This window comes from Thamnophis sirtalis, unplaced genomic scaffold (assembly GCF_051295495.1).
Source record: "Thamnophis sirtalis isolate CommonGarterSnake01/CBP01778 unplaced genomic scaffold, rThaSir2_p1.2 scaffold_15, whole genome shotgun sequence".
Lineage (NCBI taxonomy): Eukaryota > Metazoa > Chordata > Lepidosauria > Squamata > Natricidae > Thamnophis > Thamnophis sirtalis.
In genome coordinates this window covers 17743626-17762976 of record NW_028261395.1, presented here as the reverse complement: position 1 = coordinate 17762976, position 19351 = coordinate 17743626, and the positions used below count along the sequence as shown (strand labels likewise).

At 40.7% G+C, this 19351-nt stretch overlaps 2 protein-coding genes across 5 annotated transcripts in view; both read left to right on the top strand.

Moving 5' to 3' along the window:
- The first annotated feature begins 2257 nt into the window (after nucleotides 1-2257).
- On the top strand, nucleotides 2258-7345 carry EXOSC3 (exosome component 3). The gene is made up of 4 exons (XM_014051660.2): nucleotides 2258-2764; nucleotides 3400-3549; nucleotides 5132-5283; nucleotides 6457-7345. Exons 1-4 carry the CDS (start codon nucleotides 2471-2473, stop codon nucleotides 6656-6658), a joined length of 798 nt encoding a protein of 265 aa, XP_013907135.1. The 5' UTR covers nucleotides 2258-2470; the 3' UTR covers nucleotides 6659-7345.
- A 3784-nt stretch (nucleotides 7346-11129) lies between these two features.
- PRXL2A (peroxiredoxin like 2A) overlaps nucleotides 11130-19351 on the top strand; it is a 38790-nt gene continuing 30568 nt past the window's right edge. Inside the window, exon 1 of one of the 4 annotated variants that reach the window (XM_014051664.2) lies at nucleotides 11130-11375. Coding sequence is in view for 1 of the 4 variants with exons in the window: in XM_014051662.2 (XP_013907137.2) it covers nucleotides 11555-11630 (76 nt within the window). In the remaining 3 variants the exon portion in view is untranslated. Of the gene's footprint in view, nucleotides 11376-11508; nucleotides 11631-19351 lie in introns of those variants that run through there. The other 3 variants (XM_087702309.1, XM_014051663.2, XM_014051662.2) reach the window with 3 other exon arrangements.

The window sequence follows — 19351 nt, the reverse complement described above, 5'->3', positions numbered from 1 at the left end:
TGTTATTACATTTTTATCAGTAGATACGTTGAGGAAAAAATGAACAGGTTCACTATGTTCAACCGTTTAATATACTATAAATTCTACGATTAGAGAATTAATATCAATGTGAATGATGTAAATTTTGACGGTTAATGCACAGAAATATTTTTATCCAGACGATGCACTGTTTAAGGAAACATGGAATGTTCATTTTTAAAAATAAAAATTAAAGAGAGTCATTAAATATTGTGTGACTCGACCTCACACAAAACACATGAAGATTTCCCCAGATGATGGTTGCACTGTGACAAATAGTTCAGTTAAGTAGCTTTGTAATTCATTCATATTCATAATATTTGTATATATTTTAGCCTTTAATGATATTTTTGCAAAGGTTTGGTTGCAGTTCACAAGATGGTCATTTCTGGTTTATATAGCATATTGCAGAAATAGCTTTATTCAACTGTTTTCCAGAATCAGAAAGAAACTTCCAGAAATTGAGTATTATAATTGTTGGTGTTGAAGCATAAACCATGAATCACCTTGTAAGGGAGATGGATGGCGTAAACATTTAATAAATAAAAATAATGATCAGTTTGCATTCTCCATTTTTAACATTATAATGTTTTATTACTTGGAATTGTCTCTAGCCTTGAGAAAACACTGCTTGGAAAACAAAAAAGCAAGAATAGAGAAACTGGATAGCTGTATACAAAAGCTGAAGATAATATACTGAAGTCAATAAAAGTCAACTTGAGTAGCATTGATATTGCTTTAGAAAATCAAACTTCATCTTAGGATATATCTTTCTTCGGAATAGTATTCCACATTTTATGATTTTTTCATATATTGGTATGCCACTATCAGCCAGACGGGGTCGCTAAAGTTTAATAATCCAGGAACTCGCTCATCATTTCACCTTCTTGCTCTAATCTGCTAAATTAGAGAAAGTGCTTTAAAACCGATAGTTAAGATGGCATAAACTGCAGATCTGGATCATCAAGTGTAGTGTTATCAATATAGGTCTTGTTTATCCTATGTCAACTTTCTTGAGAAGACTTCCAAGGAAAATGTGTATATTTTTAATTCCAAAATGTTTGTAGGAAGATGTAAGTCCCAGGGCAAGTATGGTATATGAGTACCAAGATTGATCACTATTTGTAGATTTGCTGATTGATAGGGTTACAAATGTTGAAAACGTAAGAATGGCTTGCTGTATGTTTCACTCAGTGTAAGAAAAGCTTTATCTGATGTTTTTAGGAGTTTTTAGTGTTCTGGATAACTTGATGCAGTTGGTCCATCTTCCTTTGAGTCTGTTAGTCAATCAACATTGTATAAAACTGATCTTTGTATGATTTTGGCCCTTTTCTCTCCCAAGCCAAATAATATTTCAGTTTCATATGTTGGTATTAGCTTGCTTTTCCAATAGGAATTCATCTTTGACACAATTTCATTTTGTATCTAATTGATAATTGTACAGCTCAAGAGAAAGTAACACTTATAAACTGAGGTGTTTTGTAAACACTTTCTTCTTTTGTTGTGCAAAGTTGATACAACCAATCTGTAGAAACCTCAACCTGTTTTTAAATCCAGCTAGTATCTTGAGGGATTCCCCCCCCTTTTTTTTTCAGAGTTTAGCTCACATCTTTCAGATATTATCAAGGTGAAATCCATATTTTGTTTTCAAAATCAGATAAGGATGTAATCCAATCACTCAAGAGTGAATTGATGTGAAGTTAAGTGAATTATTGCAAAGTTTTATTAAATTCCAAACATTTCCCCCACATGTTGAAAATATTGATCAGACACCAAACAGCCTGAGCAAACATTATTATTCGGATTACAGTGCTGGAAGTTGATAAGTCTCTCTTTGAGGAAGTCTCCAAACTTTGCTACTGTTGATGTTGCGTGCCAATGTCACAATTCTTTCCAAGAAAACTGCATGGGCTTGAAACTGATTACTTTGCACAAATTTAGGGATGCTAATCGTTTGCCTTTCACACGCTATCTTGTGTCTCTTTTTCCCAGGCTTTTACTGTTCTTATTTTCTCAGAGATGACCCAGCTCACAAATGTCAGGCACAAAAGGAATTGTCTGGCCAGAGTTGAATTTAGAAATTATCTTAATCCACATCTGCTGATGTTTGATGCTATTTGCACTCTTTGAAGGGATAAACACCCCTTTCTGGATGGTGGCTTAATCTTTCCAACCAGATAAAAGCAAGAGGACGCCAAGCCCAGCATCACTCTAGAACAGTGTTTCTCAACCTTGGCAACTTGAGAAACAGTGTTTCTCAACCTTGGCATTCGCTGGCTGGGGAATTCTGGGAGTTGAAGTCCGGACATCTTCAAGTTGCCAAGGTTGAGAAACACTGCTCTAGAATTTTATTTTATTTTTGCAGTCCGACGCAGGGCTTCATTTGCGCATACGCAGATGTTTCTTCTGCGCAGGCGCGAGGCGGCAACTCGAAGGGCCAATTTCTGACATTATGGCGGGCGCCGCAGCTTGCTTGGCCGAAACGCGGGTGGGGCAAGTAGTGATGCCGGGGGAAGCGTTGATCTTGCCCAGCCAGGGCGAAGCGGACGGCGAGCGGCTGCGTCTGAATTCGAGTGGGCCGCAGAAGGGGCGGCTGGTTTGCGGGCCGGGGTTGAGACGCGGCGCCGACGGCCTACTAGTTACCAAATGCGGGTTGCTTCGCTACCGTGGCCATTCCGCTCAGACCGGAAGTGGGAGCGGAAGTAGTTCCGGGGGAACCTATTGGGTGGACTCACAACAGAAGCGGGTAAGGAGGCTGCGCGTGCGCAGTTCGGAGACAGTCGGCTGTTGGCCCCAGCATTTGCAAATGCGCGCATGGCTATAAAAAAAAACGGAAGAAGATATAATAAAATATTATACACTGTAATTTTATGTTAATAGAATAGATATAATTCTTTATTGGCCAAGTTATTGGACAAAAAAGGAAATTGTCTTTGGTGCATATGCAAAGTGTAAATGAATTAATTAAATTCATTATATTAAAGTATGATATATAATGCAGTAATATTAAATAATTTATATATGGTTATATAAAATTTAATTTATATAAAATATATAACAAAATTTACTTTTATATTTATAATATATGATATAAATTTATATAATATAATATTTTTATAAACATAATATCTGTAATATATATAATATGTGGCATACTCACATCACATTCATATTATTACATAGTACTATATTATATATAGTTTGTGTTACATAATAAATATAAATATTTGGGCCAGGAATGCTGTATTTATGTACAGTGGCACTTTGCAAGAAAAAAAACACACTATATTCCTAGTGGATTGCAGGGAGGGGAGGTCTGCATGACATCACTACTTTGTTTTCTGTCCAAAAGAAAAAAAAATGTTTTCCTATTCTTGCCAGTATGTCCCAGTGAAGGGAGATCATGTGATCGGCATAGTGACAGCCAAAGCTGGGGACATATTCAAACTGGATGTTGGAGGCAGTGAACATGCCTCTCTCTCTTACTTGGCATTTGAAGGAGCCACCAAAAGGAACAGGCCGAATGTGCAGGTGAGGAACCCTCTCAAGCACTGCAAGGAGCAGGAAAATCATCCTATTGTACCCAGGGATGTTTCTGAGCAGATCTGGGTGGGGTTTGAGCCGTGACTTTAGAGTTTAGTGTTCAATGTCAACATGTTTGATCTGGCTTCTTGGTTTGATCTTGTGGTTTGCCCTGAAAGTGATTTCTTTCTGGCCAATGACAAAACCAGAAAGGTGGCTTCATTTTGGCAGTTTAGCAATAGCAATAGCACATAGACGTATATATTGTTTCACAGTGCTTTATTGCCCTCTCTAAGCAGTTTATAGAGTCAACCTCATTTTACCGACCTTGGAAGGATAGAAGGCTAAGTCAACCTTGAGCCTGGCAAGATTCGAACTGCTAGCAGTCGGCAGACAGCAGAAGTAGCCTGCAATACTGCATTCTAACCACTGCACCACTAGGGCTCATAAGGTTTGATCTGGACATGAAAAAAATAAATAAAAAAACAACAACATGTTCAGTCAGTACTACTAATCCAGATAAAAACACAGGCGGCTGGGTTTATTCCTTGCAGTAAGATGTAGCTATTTTAAGAAGCTGCGGTGGGGTCGGCTCTAATGCCATCACATTATTATGGGTCACCAGGATGACTTAAATTTCAAAGACATTATCTTAAGAGCAAGCAAACCTTTGGGGAACACAAGGGCATATGAGATAGCAAGCAGATTGTACATCTGGTTATATGAGAACGCGAAGTGGAAATGCAGATCATTACTCTACTGAAGGCTAAATATATAAGTATAATCATAGTTATGTATTGCCGTTAAAATCATTAGCTTCTCTCCCTGGTTCTTTTCTCTTTTCCTTTTGACTTCTTTGGGGTATTATTCATTAGATGAGGACACCAACCTATAATATGACAACATTTCACAAATCAGTTGACCTATGTGTCCATTCTACAACAGATGAACTTGTTTTTCCTGTTTAATGAGAACCAATACCAACACCATTGGTGTACTGGGCAAAATATTTTTCTGACAACCTTCTTGAGTTGCATGGAGATGCTGTGAATACTCTTTTGTATAGTTGTGATGCTTCTGTTCTCATATAAAAGATCACTTTCCTTAAAGTTTCTATGGAGCTTCTCAGTTATCCAGGTCACGGTTGTCCCAAAGGTGCTTTTTCAAAAGGTGATTGGACTTCCTTGGTTTTTCTCTTGAAGATGTTTTGCTTCTCATCCAAGAACTGAAGAAGTTTCTTCGGTTAAAAACGAAACGTCTTCAAGAGAAAAGGTCCAGTTGGCTTTTGAAAGGGCACCTTTGGGGATCACTCTCCTCAAAGGGAGGCATGCCAAACTATCCCCAATGATCCTTCAATGACTGCAATTTTGTTGCTGTGTGATAGTAGTTCAGTTGTTGATCTGGAACCAGAGAGATCTAGGTTCAGGACCATTCTTTTGCCTACTTTAGGTACTTTGCACCGACTCTTTTTCTCACTCCATCAACCTGTGCAGTGTGGTGAGGACACAACTGAAATGGGTGTCACTTTGCGCTTGTAGTGAAAAAGACAGAATGTAAATCTGTTAAATGGCTACTTTTCTCCCTTCTTTAGGTGGGTGACCTTATTTATGGTCAGTTCATCGTGGCCAATAAAGATATGGAACCCGAGATGGTCTGCATAGACAGCAGCGGCCGGGCGAATGGCATGGGAATCATAGGACAGGATGGCTTTTTATTCAAGGTCTCGCTAGGCCTGATAAGAAAGTAGGTGTCAAGGAATTCTTACTCTGGAACTATGTCGTTTATGCCTTTCCCATGTTTCGTAGTATAAGCTTCTTTTAAAAAAAAAGCAGTTAACAGGTCCTCAATTGATGACCACGATTGAGGGAAAGTTGTAACATGGGGCAAAACTCACTTAACAAATATCTCACTTAGCCTTGACTTCCAACTCTTCTTAGCACAGTACAAGATAAACACACTTCAACCTCAACTTTTACTTTTACACATTAATATAACTAGCCATTCTTATAACACCAAATCTTTCTAATCAACAAAACCAAGGTCAAAGTTTCATTTTTTTCTTCACAAGCACAAATTCCAGAAGTGATATCCAAATAAAGACACACTTTCCTCTTTGAATAAAAGAATCAATTTAACCATTCTTGCTTTATTTTCCTTGCTATGGAAATAATGTGTATTTCTATTTGCACCCAGTAATCTTTGTGAACTATCAAAATTTTTATTTACAAAATTCATTGTATTCTTTCAAATTCTTTGACCTTACTGACAAAAGGGAAAAAACGCTTTTTTCACTTTTCCCCTTCAAAGTGCTAAAAAGCCTCCTTTCTTTTTCCCTTGTATTGCACACCCCCTTTTCCCCACTCCCTTCCCTTTATTTCCTATTTTTTTCTCCTCTTCTTTGTATTTTATATAATAAAATAAAACCTTAATAATAGTAAAAAACCAAATCTCTCATTTAGCAACATAAACTTTGGGCTCAATGAGTCTTGAGTTGTACAGTAAATTTAGATTCGTGATTTTTTTTTTTTACTTCTGGTTTCTTTTCCCTTTTTGTCAAAATGTTTAATGGATTTCACTCCCCAGCAGCACTAGTTCTCTTCAGTACTCAGATCTCATCAGCATTTTCAAGAGTTTTGCTACTCTGAACTTGCACGCACACACACACAGAGGGAAAACTTGCACCCAAAAGCTATAGAGAAGTTGTTTTATATCTTTACATGGAACAACAGTCTTCAGACATTAGGCCTCATTTTATAACAGTTCTGTTTTCCCAGAAAGGAGAAATTAAAAGCAGTCTTGACCCTTAACAAGGATATTTGGCTAGGGTTTCAAAGGAAAATAATATATAAATAATTGAGATTGGATTGATGTCATGAATTGATTTTTTTCTCTCTCTCCCTATTGTTTTAATTTCAGACTCTTGGCTCCAGATTGTGAAATCATGTGGGATTTGGGACAACTTTATCCTTTTGAGTTAGTGTTAGGAATGAATGGAAGAATCTGGGTAAAAGCCAAAACAATTCAACAGACTTTAATAATAGCAAATGTTCTGGAGGCTTGTGAGCACATGACAGCCGAACAGAGGAAATGTGTAATTGCAAAATTGTTAGAAAACTGATGCCGATGAGGATGATGACGCGTGATAAATTTCCAGAGAGAGAAAGAGAAAATGCTGCACATTTAAATATTTTTTAGGTATACGATAAATACAAACTAGAGCTGTTAATTCTATGTATTTTGGGGGTTGTTGTTTCTTGTACTCTATCCTGTTTATTTTTCAAATGGGAAGTTCTGTACTTAGTAGTGGACTTTTTGTAAAGATTCCCAAACTACAATGTTGTAAATGTTTGTTGAAGATTTTTAAAAAGGAGATACTTGCTATTTTTTAACTTGATATTCGTTTCATTTAATTTGCAAATATGTACAGACTTTTTCACGAGAAATTTTTTAATTCACTGAGATGTATGTTACATGCATCATGGCCTAAGACTGAATTGGATTTTTATTCTGAAAAGTAGATGCTGAAAAAATGAAATATAAATAAAAATTACCAGAGAAATGTACTGCTGTTAAAAAAAAAACAACCAGAAAATTAAGTTTCTCTCAAAGATTTAACCCTTTGGATGCAGCTTTTAAAAATGATTGCAAAATTAACGTTTGGCTTTGGCATTGAATTAGACTTCTCAGTTACACATTTATTTAGCTTTCTCTTCAACATAAAAATGTAATCAAACATTGCAGTGAAAACTTGATCCCCCTGTTTATGTGAATGGCCAAACAAAGATCACAACATTTTAACTCAAATGGGATAAATACCAATGGCAGCAATTTTAAAGAAAACAGAACTTTAGTTTGATTTATTATGGAATGATCACTGTGGTATTGATTTCTTGCTACTTTGTTTGTCTGGTGTTGGTTCTTTACTATTTTGTATTGATTCTGAAAGTAATTGTGGAATTGTTTTTCTTGCTTTTTTTAAAGTTAAACATACATGGCAGGTTAGAAGAATGGCTAGCCTTGAAGGATTCATCAGACAGCAGCTTAGAAATGCTCCTATTCAAGGAGCATTAAAATCTGGTGTTTTTATGCTGTCTACGTGCAGGAGAGCTTTGATGGCAGATGTAGCAATGCAGCAACCCAACATTTCAAAGGAGCCGTGCTCTTTCCCAAGATTTTGGATTGGACATTGATCCTGGGTTTGGATCATTGCGGCTGAATCTTTTTTCTAAAGTGGAATCCATTTGCATTTTGTCAGCCATAGAGAAGATCTGGGCTATCTGTGGCCTCTTGCCTAGCTTAAAACAGGGGCTTTTGTCTTGTGAAAGGCACAAGGTCTTTCAGAAATCTGCAAAAGCTTGCTTGATTGTCTGCTGAGCACAGAGCTCTCCAGAGCAAATATAATATATATATATTCCTAATGTGGGAAGAAATATCCATCTGCTTCAGTTGCAAGCCGGGAGAAAGGCACTGGAGACAAAATGGAAGCTGGGGACTGATTGGAAAGATGGTTTAGTGATGATGCAGAACCACATGGGTGCTTCTAGTGCAGCTTCAGGTCCATGATGGTGAACCTAGAGCCCTCTCTATGAGCATGTGAGCCATCACCCCAGCTCAGCTTCACCACACATGTACATGCGCCTCTCGCTGGCCAGCAGGTTTTTGGGTCTCTGCCACGCATGTGTGGGAGGCGGGTCATGCATGCATGCATGGGAGCGTGGGGTGTGGGGGGTTGGCGTGCATTGCATTATGGGTGTGCACGCACGTGCACGATTTTGGCGCTTGGCGCCAAAAAGGCTAGGTATCGCTGTCCTAAGTGTTTGTCTGAGTTAAGTTTGGTTGAAGTTTCTGAGGGTGATGCAATGAAGGGGCTTGTCGGGCAATTCCTATTGTGGCTGAGGGCTAATCCTACCTTTATTCAGATCTTGCAGTAGGGAATTTCAAAATACCCTGCCTTGAATGGATTTCTGCCTGCAATATTTACTTTGCCTATGAATAGAGCTATCTCTCTAGTGCTGACATCTGCTGTGAGAATTAAGGAAGGGTGTGGGCTACTTTCTCCCTCTAAAAACGTCTCATCCAGAGAAATATAATTCTTGAAATATTGGTGGGTGCTACCGTGTTTCCCTGAAAATAAGACAGGATCTTATTTTCTTTTGACCCTGAAATAAACTCTTGGCCTTATTTTCGGGAAGGTCTTATTATTTTTGAGGTGCAGGAGGTGGCGAGCATGGTCACCTCATAGCTGCTGCTGTGTTGCAGTATTTTCAGGGAGGGCTTGTTTTAGCGCATGCACTCAAAAGCTCGATTGGGCTTATTATCCGGAGAGATCTTATTTTCGGGGAAACAGGGTAACTTTCTACCCTAAGTTAAGTATGAAGAGGATGGAATGGAACCTGCTCCTTATTAATTCTTATTTGATGAGTAACTTCTGGTAATTTTTTGTTTGCCTGCAGAACCTGGATAAGTTGCTCAGAGGACTGGAATAGCCCTTGGCTCTCTTCATCTTTTGACTTGCTCAGCCAGATGAGTCAGCTGCTTAGGTGGGTCATCAGGCCTTGAGCAAACCAAACCAAATCTCACTTCCATTGTATTTTTTTTTTAAATCAGGTTTTCTTACGGGCTTTTATATTATTATTTATTTAATGTATGGCATTTACAGAGGTAATGCAGTCACTGATATATAAATATATATGTAAGAGAGTGTGTGTGTACCTTGAGCCAATGACAATCGAAGTGCCAAACTGCTTGAAGCCAGATTCGCTTAACAACCATGTTCAGTAATGGCTGCAATGATTCACTTAATAACCTTGGGAGGAAAGGTCACGAGATGGGGGCAAAAATTCACTGAACCACTGTCTCATTCAGCAACAGAAATCTGGGGCTCAATTTTAGTTGTTAAGTCGAGGACTACCTGATTAGAAAAAGATTTAGCAAAAATTAAGGCTGTTCAGAGATTGTGAAACCAAACCGCAATGGCCTTCAGAGGTACACATATTTAATAATTTGAAATGCAAAGAAGGAAGTACCTCTGAAGCAGCCCATGGTTAATGTTGCTGTGAGCCTGTGAACAATGGTGAATATAAATCTAATGAAGAAGTGAATAAAATAAGATGGGTTCTGTGTTCTGGGACTACATTATCACAAACATATCTGTGAAATCTCCAGGAATGGATCTGTGCTTGTGTTGTCTATTGAACTTAGTTAAACCCTGGCCTGGTCTTAGTAAGTTTGCTGCATAACTTATCAAAGTAGCCAGAGAATAGAATGAAGGAGCTGGGAGGAACCTTGGAGGTCTTCTAGTCCAGCCCGCTGCTCATGCAGGAGACCCTACTATTTCAGATAAGTGACAGCCCAGTCTCTTCTTAAAAACCTCCAGTGATGGGAGTGCCCACGATTTCTGAAGGCAAGCCATTCCACTGGTTAATTGTCCTCACCGTTATGAAGTTTCTCCTTAATTCCAGGTTGCTTCTCTCCTTGATCAGTTTCCATCCATTGTTTATTGCCCTGCCCTCTGGTACTTTGGAGAATAATTTGATCCCCTCTTCTTTGAGGCAGCCTCTCAGATACTGGAATGCTGCTATCATGTCATCCCTAATTCATCTTTTCTTTAGACTAGCCAAACCCAAATCCTGCAGCTGTTCTTTATATGGTTTAGTCTCCAGGCCTTTGATCATCCTAATTGCTCTTCTTTGCACTTTTCCCAAAGTCTCAACTTTTTTGTAGTATGGTGACCAAAATTGGTTGCAGTATTCCAGGTGTGGTCTTAGAGATAAGCGAGGCTATCCTTGATTTTTAAAATGGTGGGTGAGACTTCATTCAGCATAGAAGTGATAACACTGAAATGTTTGCTTCGGTATCTCTCCTAAAGCCATTCTCCGAATCTGGAAATACTGGGTGGTTTTACAGCCAGGCTCCAAGATCCCTCTCCCGAGGAGGTCCTGAAGGTGTCGATGTGGATCCAGAGAGCAGAAATGTTGTTTTTCTGTTCAAGAGTCAAGTTAGGGTTTGGAGTAGAGTCTCAATATCCTCAAACCTGCCCAAAACCACACTTTAAACTCCTTTCCCTTAAATTCTGTGCCCATTCCATGCTTTCCAATTTCTGTCCCACTCTGAATTACCAGCCCTGGGAGAACATGCATTCAGGACTTTCTCAATCTGGCCATTGGGATTTTTCCACTCCTTCCTTAGACTACCATCAAGGCTGAACATTACAGGAATTGAAACATGTCACTTTTCCGTCCCTCCCACAACCCCTTCACACAAATCATTTCATCAGCTCAACCCCTTTTTTTCTGGAAACTATAACACAAGCTTGCTAAACCAGGGCTGCAATCCTCCAGACGGCTGCTAGGGGGTGGTGGCGGTGGTAAAACAAGGAAAGAGAACAAGAACAACAACTCTGGGCTGCCAGCCGGCGGCCGTGTCGAGTTTTGCAGCCCAGTTTTGCAGAGATGCTATCTTAGCCAAAGCCAATCGGGATTGGGTTAGTTGAGCTCAACAAACACAACCACACACATGGCTCCCCCGAAGGACAAGAGAAATAGCTGTGCAAACTACGCAGCTGCAGCCCTTTTGCGCCTACGGATCGATTGGTTAAAACCCTGATCGCTCCGCATGCTGGATTGAATCGCCGTCTCACCGATTGATTTAGTTGGCCTGAGCGGAGACATTCTCTCCCCCTCCCCACCCCGTGCCCTGGGGGCTTATGGGCCGTGGGAAGACTGCCAGAGCTGCGGGTTTAGGCTGCAGGTGAGGACAGGTGCGGGCTGGCGGTTGTGGCGCAGGAGCGCGGGGATGGAGAGCCGGCGAGAGCATCATTTGCGGATCTTCTGAATGTGAGTTCGCGATCCTCACGTCAGCCAAGCCGGGGACCAAACCTTGCAGAAACCCTCTTCTCCCCGGGAAGCGGTATTTGCCCTCTGCAAAGGCTCAGGCTTCGGGCTTTCTCCCCCCCCCCCCTTTGGAAGTTTATGGGCGTCACACCGAGAGATCACTCGCGCCCGGTGGGAAAGTGATGTTGTGGTTGGTGGGATGGTGGGGAGAGACGCGTTATCTTAACCAAAGCCTTGATTCAAAGTGGAGAAAACAAGGTAAACCTTAAACCGTTTCCCAACTCTTGCTTAAAAAATAATAAAAAACAGCGTTGACCTGTTTGCAAAACCCTCAGGAGTCCAGCTAGAAGGGAGGAGCCCGCGGGGTGGCTCTTCCAACTGGGTGCTTTCTGCAGCTAGTGCAAGGGGTTTGGACTAGATGACCTCCAAGGTCCCTTCCAACTCTGATTCTGTACTCCTGTAAGCATCTCCAGGCTTGAGTTAGGGGGTGGGATTAGATGACCGCCATCTTTGATTCTGTAAAATGGTCTCCTGCTTGAGCAGGGGGATGGATCGGATGACCTCCAGGGTCACTTCCATCTCTGCGATTCTGTGAAACTTGGTGTTCCCTGACTTTCTATTTGGAGAGGCTTAGATTCAAGCTTGCTTTTCCGACCTATCACCGTTTCCTTTCCCCCCTTCTGCTAGCTACGAATGTGGGATAGAAACAAACTTGGATAGGAACTTTTGTCGAAATCAGGGAGCGAAGCCCCTCGCGGTCTTTGCAAGATATTTTTCCATTTCATTGCTTGCACGTTTGTATCCGATCTTTTTATCCTGCAGAAACACAAAACGTGGCTCCAAAGGGGGTTACGAGCCCTTCTTAGGATAAAGGGACTCTAACATTGCTGCTTTTGTGTTTTAAGAATGCTCTTTCTCTCCTTCCCCCATATGAAAATGGCACTCCCGCCCCCCAGTTCTCTTGCGCTCCGATCACATGTTTGGGAATGCAATGCAGTAAAAGCAAATAACGCCAGTGCAAAGTGTCACAATTGTGCAATTAGGAAAACTTATGGGTTTTTTTATCGCTTAGAAGGAACGCTACGAAAGAAAGGTGGGACAAATGTTGGTTGTTTCTGGAGTTTTGTTTTAAACTTTCTCTGCAGGTTTTTCAGATGCAAATGTTTTTAGGTGTGCGCTCCGAATGAGTCTTAAGAAATTAGCTCCACCAAAAGACAGGAAAACGAAACAACCGCGTTTTTTTTTTAATTGGCAGATGGCTAGGTCAGAGGTAAAAATATTGAAAAGAGGTTTCTCTACTTCTGAAAGCCGGATTCTGTTCACCTGGATCACACAGAGCTTCAACCACATTGAGAAATTGGACTCAGTAAGAATAATAAAGTCCTGGTTGCTTATAGACATTTTTGTAGAATCAGCAGCAGAAAGTTTGCTTACCACAAAATTAAGAGTTATTAGGGTTTCTGGTGGGGTTTCCTTGACAAAAAAACCCACAGGATTTTGTGGTCAAATAAACTCAGATTGCCAATGAAACCCCCCCCCCCAAAAAAAACCCCAAACCCCAACCTCTTCCCCCCAAAATGTTTTAAATTAAATTATTTTTATCTATTGAATTCAGGGTTTGCCAGTTGGTGTCTATGGAGTTTTTTAAACACACAGAAAAGATAAACCAGTTTTAAACCATTATTTTAACCTATTTAATACATATCATACAATCTAATATATAGAAACTATATATATTTTAATATATATTAAGATCTGGGTTTGAACATCGAAGGTGGACCTGATAATTAACTGGATTTGCTTGCCACTCTTAATCTGAAACAAACAAGTGGTATCGTGGGTGGGATTATAATTTATTAAAGCTGCCTCATGTGCTGTTGAATGGAATTAGAATGGAATTAAAAGGTATGGGGTGGATACAAGCTGTAGAAATTACCTTCAAAGTTGCATAAGAGGCCTCAGGTTATTGCATCCCTGAACATTCTCAGTGCAGCTCAAATGTCATGCATGTAAATTCTAAGATTTAAAACCCCCGCAGTTCCTTTTTAATATGCAGAAATAGCCCTGGGTGCAAAATAAAAATAAAAAGCAGTGAGATCAGTGCATTCCTTCATGTTAAGTCAGTAAGTGAACATTCAGAGTTCTTTATGTAGGATGATTTCCAGTTAATCTTCCCTTTAAAAACTGTCTATTTATCCAACATTTTAAGTTACGACAATACTGAAAAAAACAGAGACTTTCACATAGTCCTCACCCTTGTGACCATTGCAGTGTGATCAGTACAGGTAGTCCTTGACTTATGACCACAGTGGAGTTTCCATTGCTAAGTGATACGAGTTGAGTTTTGTCCCTTTGTACAGCCTTTCCGGTCACAGTTTGTTAAATGAATTGCTGCAGTCAGTCACCCGGTTGTTAAGGGAATCCGGCTTCCCCCTTGACTTTGCTGGTCAGAAGGTCTCAAAAGGGGATGGCGTGAGCCCGGGGACACCCAAAACCATCATAGATATGAGGCAGTGGCAGTGGTGGGATTCAGCCAATCCGCACCTATTCGGGAGATCCAGTTGGTAACTTTTTTTTTTTAACTTTCTAAGCAGTTCAGAGAACCGTTGTTGGAAGAAATCTCCTTTTGTTTTTTTCCACTTTACAGGGCTAATCCTGTAAGGAAGGCAGGAAGGAAACATTCTAGTGTTGTTTCTAGCCTAATCTTTATTGACCTGCTTACAGAAACCGCCTCTCCAGTTAACCCTTATTACATTGTAACAGCTAAGGCGAAGCGCCCATCCACCTGAGTGACCTTGAGTTGGCCACGCCACCCAGTCACATGACCACCGAGCCCCGCCTACCCAGATGGTCATTAGGGCAAAGAACCGGTTGTTAAATTATTTGAATCCCACCACTGGGCAGTGGCCAAGTGTTCAAAGGTCAATCACGTCACCATGGGTTGCCATGCAGTGCAGTGTCCGTAAGTGTGGAAAATTGTCATAAGCCCCTTTTTTTCATTGCTGTTCAAATAGTCACTAAATGGAACTGTTGTAGTCGAGGACTACCCGTATTCCGTTGCTGGGCAACTACATGTATTTATGACCATTGCAGCATCTCGGGGTTACCTGATCTCCTTCCGTGACCTTCCCAGCAAGCTTCGGACAAGCAAAATCCATTGGGGGACCTTGGATTTGCAGATTTAGTAACAGTTTCAGATTTAATTGCAGATTCATAGCTGGATTTGCAGGTTTAGAATTTTGATTCATTTAACAACCACACCTCCCCCAAAAAGGTAGGTAAAGTGGCCACAACTCACTTAATGACCACTTCACTTAGCGATGAATATTCCGGTCTGGGTTGCGGTCGTAAGGTTGAGAACTACCGATTTTGGGCAGAGATGTTTCTAACCGAAAAGCATTATTTATTCAATTTATTTGCTGCCCATCTCTCTGCAAAATTGTCATAGCCCATGTGGTCCCCAAGGTGTTTTTTCAAGAGGCAACTGGACTTTCTGGTTTCTTCTTTGAAGACATTTTGCTTCTCAGTGAAGATGTTTTTTCAGCCCTGAAGCTTCTCAGCCAAGCAGCTTCTCCAGAACTGAAGAAGCTTCTTGGAGGAGAAGCGAAATGTCTTCAAAAGAAAAAACCAGAAAGTCCAGTTGCCTCTTGAAAAAGCACCTTGGGGGCAACCATGACCTGGATGGCTGAGAATTTCCATGGACATGTAACCAATGTGGCTTCTTTGATGAAGCTAAGTGGATCAGAGGCTGATAATCTTCCAAGTAATCTTTAATGGACAATAGTCCTTGAAACTGCTTTGCAATTGCTTTCTTGCTTCTACTTTGTATGGATTTATTAGTGGCATGATGTAACCTTCACCACAAATTTCTTTCAAGAGGGAGGGAGACAGAGTGGGGGGGGGGGTGGAGAAAGAGAGAGGGAGGGAGGGAGAGATGGATGAAGGGATGCAAACGGGTGGATGGTTTTCTTTCCTGGCTACTTAGATGGGAAAAGATGGAGTGTGGCAGAGGTGGGTTCCTACCGGTTCGCACCAGTTCGGTAGAACTGGTTCGTCAAATCTACCGAACAGGTTAGAAGAGGTTCCACCAGTGGATCCAGAAAGTAGGCCACACCTACAGAAGAGGTTACAAAATTTTTTGAAACCCACCACTGGAGTGTGGGATTTTGTTTACGAGACAAAGAGTACCGAGGAGGAGGTATTAAGAGTTCATATCTTTCCCAATTAATCCGTTCAGAAACTGGATCATTTCCAACCTGCCTTTCACAATCTGCTCACTGTCTTTGGGGTAGATTTAATATTGCATCCGGTATGAAAGAGGAACCGTATAAAGGGGTTTTTCCTGCTGCTGGGAAAGCATTTTTTTTCTCTTGACAGCCCAGTTCAATAAAATCAGAAGTTCTGATTTAATTTGGTTGCTTAATTCCCAAATCTTCTGGAGAACACACAAGTCTACTGTTGGGCTTTTCAGGAGTCTTGCTTCATTTAAAGTGAACCTGGAGGTATCCTCTATTTTTTTTAATTTTTTTTATAAACTGCAGGTTGATTGAATACTTCACAATCTTTGTTTAATGCCTCAGCCTTAAATGGGTTAGATTTCTGATATTGGAAGAATTATGTAGGTTGGCATATGCTTGAAATTGTCTTGATGGAAAGTTGAGTCTCTGATCTTCAAGATTATATATATATTTGTGCTGATAAATAAATAAAGGGAGACTAGTATAGATCTATTTCAAGCTAGCCATACCCTTGCTGGGAATCGAACCTGTGCTGTATTGCCTCTTAGGCAGATGTGTTAACCACTGAGCTACAGTGCTCGATTTATTTATCAGCAAACCTATAACAAATGTAACAAAAAGGCAACAGTAAAAAATATTGGGTTTCTGTCTGGATGGTCTCTTGTGACAAGCCGAAGGACAGAGAACGGAAGTAGTGATCTTCCTCCCATATTTGGGCATACCAGGGATTGTGACTTTATATATATATATTTATTTGTTTCTTTGTGTCTTTGTGTGTGTGTATGTATGACATTCCTCTTATTTAATTCTAAGTTTTAACGCAACAAAGAGTGTAATAAAAGAATTGGGCTTCAGTTCAAATCTGAATTTAGAGAATAAATTCTTTCTCACTCATTGTACGGAATAATTCAGCACCGACTATACAGGTAGTTCTCGACTTACAACAGTTCAATTAGTGACTGTTCAAAGTTGCCGCGGCACTGAAAAAAGTGACTTACGACCATTTTTCACACTCACGAGTGCTGCAGCCTCCTCATGGTAAGACCAAGGATAGAAAAATAAATAGCATGTAGAAATGCTGCAGGGGGTGGGGGTGGGGAAGCCATGTATATAATGGTACTTTCTCAAAAGGCAACTGGACTTCCCTTGTTTTTCTTTGAAGACATTTTGCTTCTCGTCCAAGAAGTTCAGAACTGAAGAAGCTTCTTTGAGTAGAAGTGAAATGTCTTCAAACAAAAACCAAGAAAGTCCAGTTGCCTCTTGGAAAAGCACCTTTGGGACAACCGTGACCTGGATGACGGAGAATCTTTATTGCCATTCTGTGAGGTATATTTTATTTATTTTATTAAAATATTTATATGCCGCCCAATCTTGAAGGACTATATATGTATACAAATAGCAAATAGATTTTTTTTCATTTTATTCTATAAAATTTATTTATTAATTAAATTACTTCAGTTTTTAAAAATGAAATTTTAAAATTTTAAACCAGTTTAGACATTTTCTTCCAGCTATGCCAAGTTCACATAGTATGGTACAAATCGTCCTTGACTTGGAAATGTTCATTTAGTGAACATTCAAAGTTACAACAGCATTGACAAAAGTGACTTACGAGCATTTTTCACACTTACAACTGTTGCAGCATCCCCATGGTCAGGTGATCAAAATTCAGACACTTGGCAACAGACTCGGATTTATGATGGTTTTAATATCCTGGCGTCATTTGATCCCCTTTTGTGACCTTCTGACCAGCAAAGTCCGTGGGGAAGCCAGATTCACTTAACAACCATGTTACTAATTTAACAACCGCACTGATTTGCTTAACAACCATGGCAAGAAATGTTGCAAAATGGGGCAAATTCATTTAACAAATGTCTTGCTTAGCAGCTGAAATGTTGGGCTCAGTTGTGATTGTATGTCGAGGACTGTTCTGACTCAGCCTTGGCAGATGCAAGAAACAGAGTCCTTGTCATGAAAAACCTCTCTGTATTTACCTCTTGTGAATTAATTGCATTCACCCACCCAAAAGTCCAGGCAAGAGTCCTTCAAGGAGTTAACTGCAGCAAAAGACCTTATCAGTTCCTTGTGATAATTGCAAGGCCCTGAGCTCCCAGTGGAAAGCTGCAAATTAAGTTCTGGAAAGCAGTCTGTTGAACAAAACACCGTGAGCAAAATCTCCAGAAATACGAACTGTTGTCTTCTACGACAACCACTCCCCTTTCCTTATATTTATTCTCAGGATCTCAGCCAGGGCCATTCAGCATCCATGCGTGCTTTGTTTCCCAAGTTGACTCCTTGTCTTCTGTTGTTCACCTCTCCTAACTGCTCTGCGCATGTGCATCTGGAACAGGCCCAAGCTGTTCTTCCTCCTCACTCATCTCAGCCTCCAAAGGCAGCTGACACTCCTGTGGCTGAGAAATATCGGACGGCCCTGGCTCTATCTCTGTGTCCGATACAGAGCATCCATCAGAGCCTTCCCCAGACTCCAGAACTGGCCCAGGTTTCTCCCCAACCTCCTAATCGTCCAAGTCTGTCGCCAACTCCACTGATTGCTGGCGGGCCACAAAAAGAACTATCTGTCCTTATGAGAGAAACAACCTTCTGTTCCCATAGCTTCCTAGTGATGTTGCATATTGGAATTAGACTCTTCCTCTGTAAATTGGTTCCACCACAAATGCACGAATGACAGAAGCGCGCCTGACTAAACCGCGGTGACAAAACCGCGCCGACGAATGAGCGCTGAAGCGCGCCGACAACAGTGCACCGACAGAAGTGCGCTGTAACCTAACCCTAAAAATAACCCTAAACCTAACCCTAAACCTAAACCTAAACCTAACCCTAAACCTTACCTTAACTTAAATCGTGCTTCTGTCGGCGCGCTGTTGTCGGCGCGCTTTTGACATCGCGGTTTTAGCGCCGCGGTTTTGTCGGTGCGCTTTTGACGTTTGCGCTTTTGTCGGGTCACGCTGTAAATTTGCTAATGCAGAGTTAATCCTTTTATTGATAAACCCTGTTTATTGTTTGATGGTCCGAAGACTCACCTTCTTCAAGAGCTTTAAATGTTCCTATTTACCCTATTTTTCGGACTATACCGGAGTATGAGACGCACCAAGATTTTGAAGAGGTAAATTTTTTAAAAAAGGTTTTGCACTCTGTAGGCCTCCCAAACCCTCTGCACGCCTCTTTTTTTTTTTTTTTTTTGTGAAAAACAGGGCATACAGAGAGTTTGAGAAGCCTGCAAAGTGCTCCTGGGTAGCAAAAGGTGAGCAAAAAAAATTGTTTTTCACAAAAACGGGCCCGTTTTTCGCAAAATACAGGGCGTGTATAGGCTTTGGGAGGCTTGCAGAGTGTTCCTGGGGGCTGGGGGGGGGGGCAAAAACAGGCAAAAATCTTTCTGTTTTTCATTCGTTTTTACCGTCCGCAGCGCCCAGGAGCACTTTGCAGGCCTCCCAAACCATCTGCACGTCCATTTTTGTGACGGGTTTTCAGGAGGCCAAAATGGTTGTATTCAGTGTATAAGACGCACCCAGATTTTCACCCTCTTTTTTGGGGGGGGGGAAGGGGCATCTTATACTCCAGAAAAATGGTAATTGTTTTTGCTGTTTGACAGGGGACAAGAGAGCCATCTTTACAGTATTTTATAACAAATCAGATGTGAAGTTTTATTTTATTTTATCTAGATTGGCTTGGTGTTAACCATGAATTTCCAAATGAAACTCTTGGATGTTGTTGCAACATACT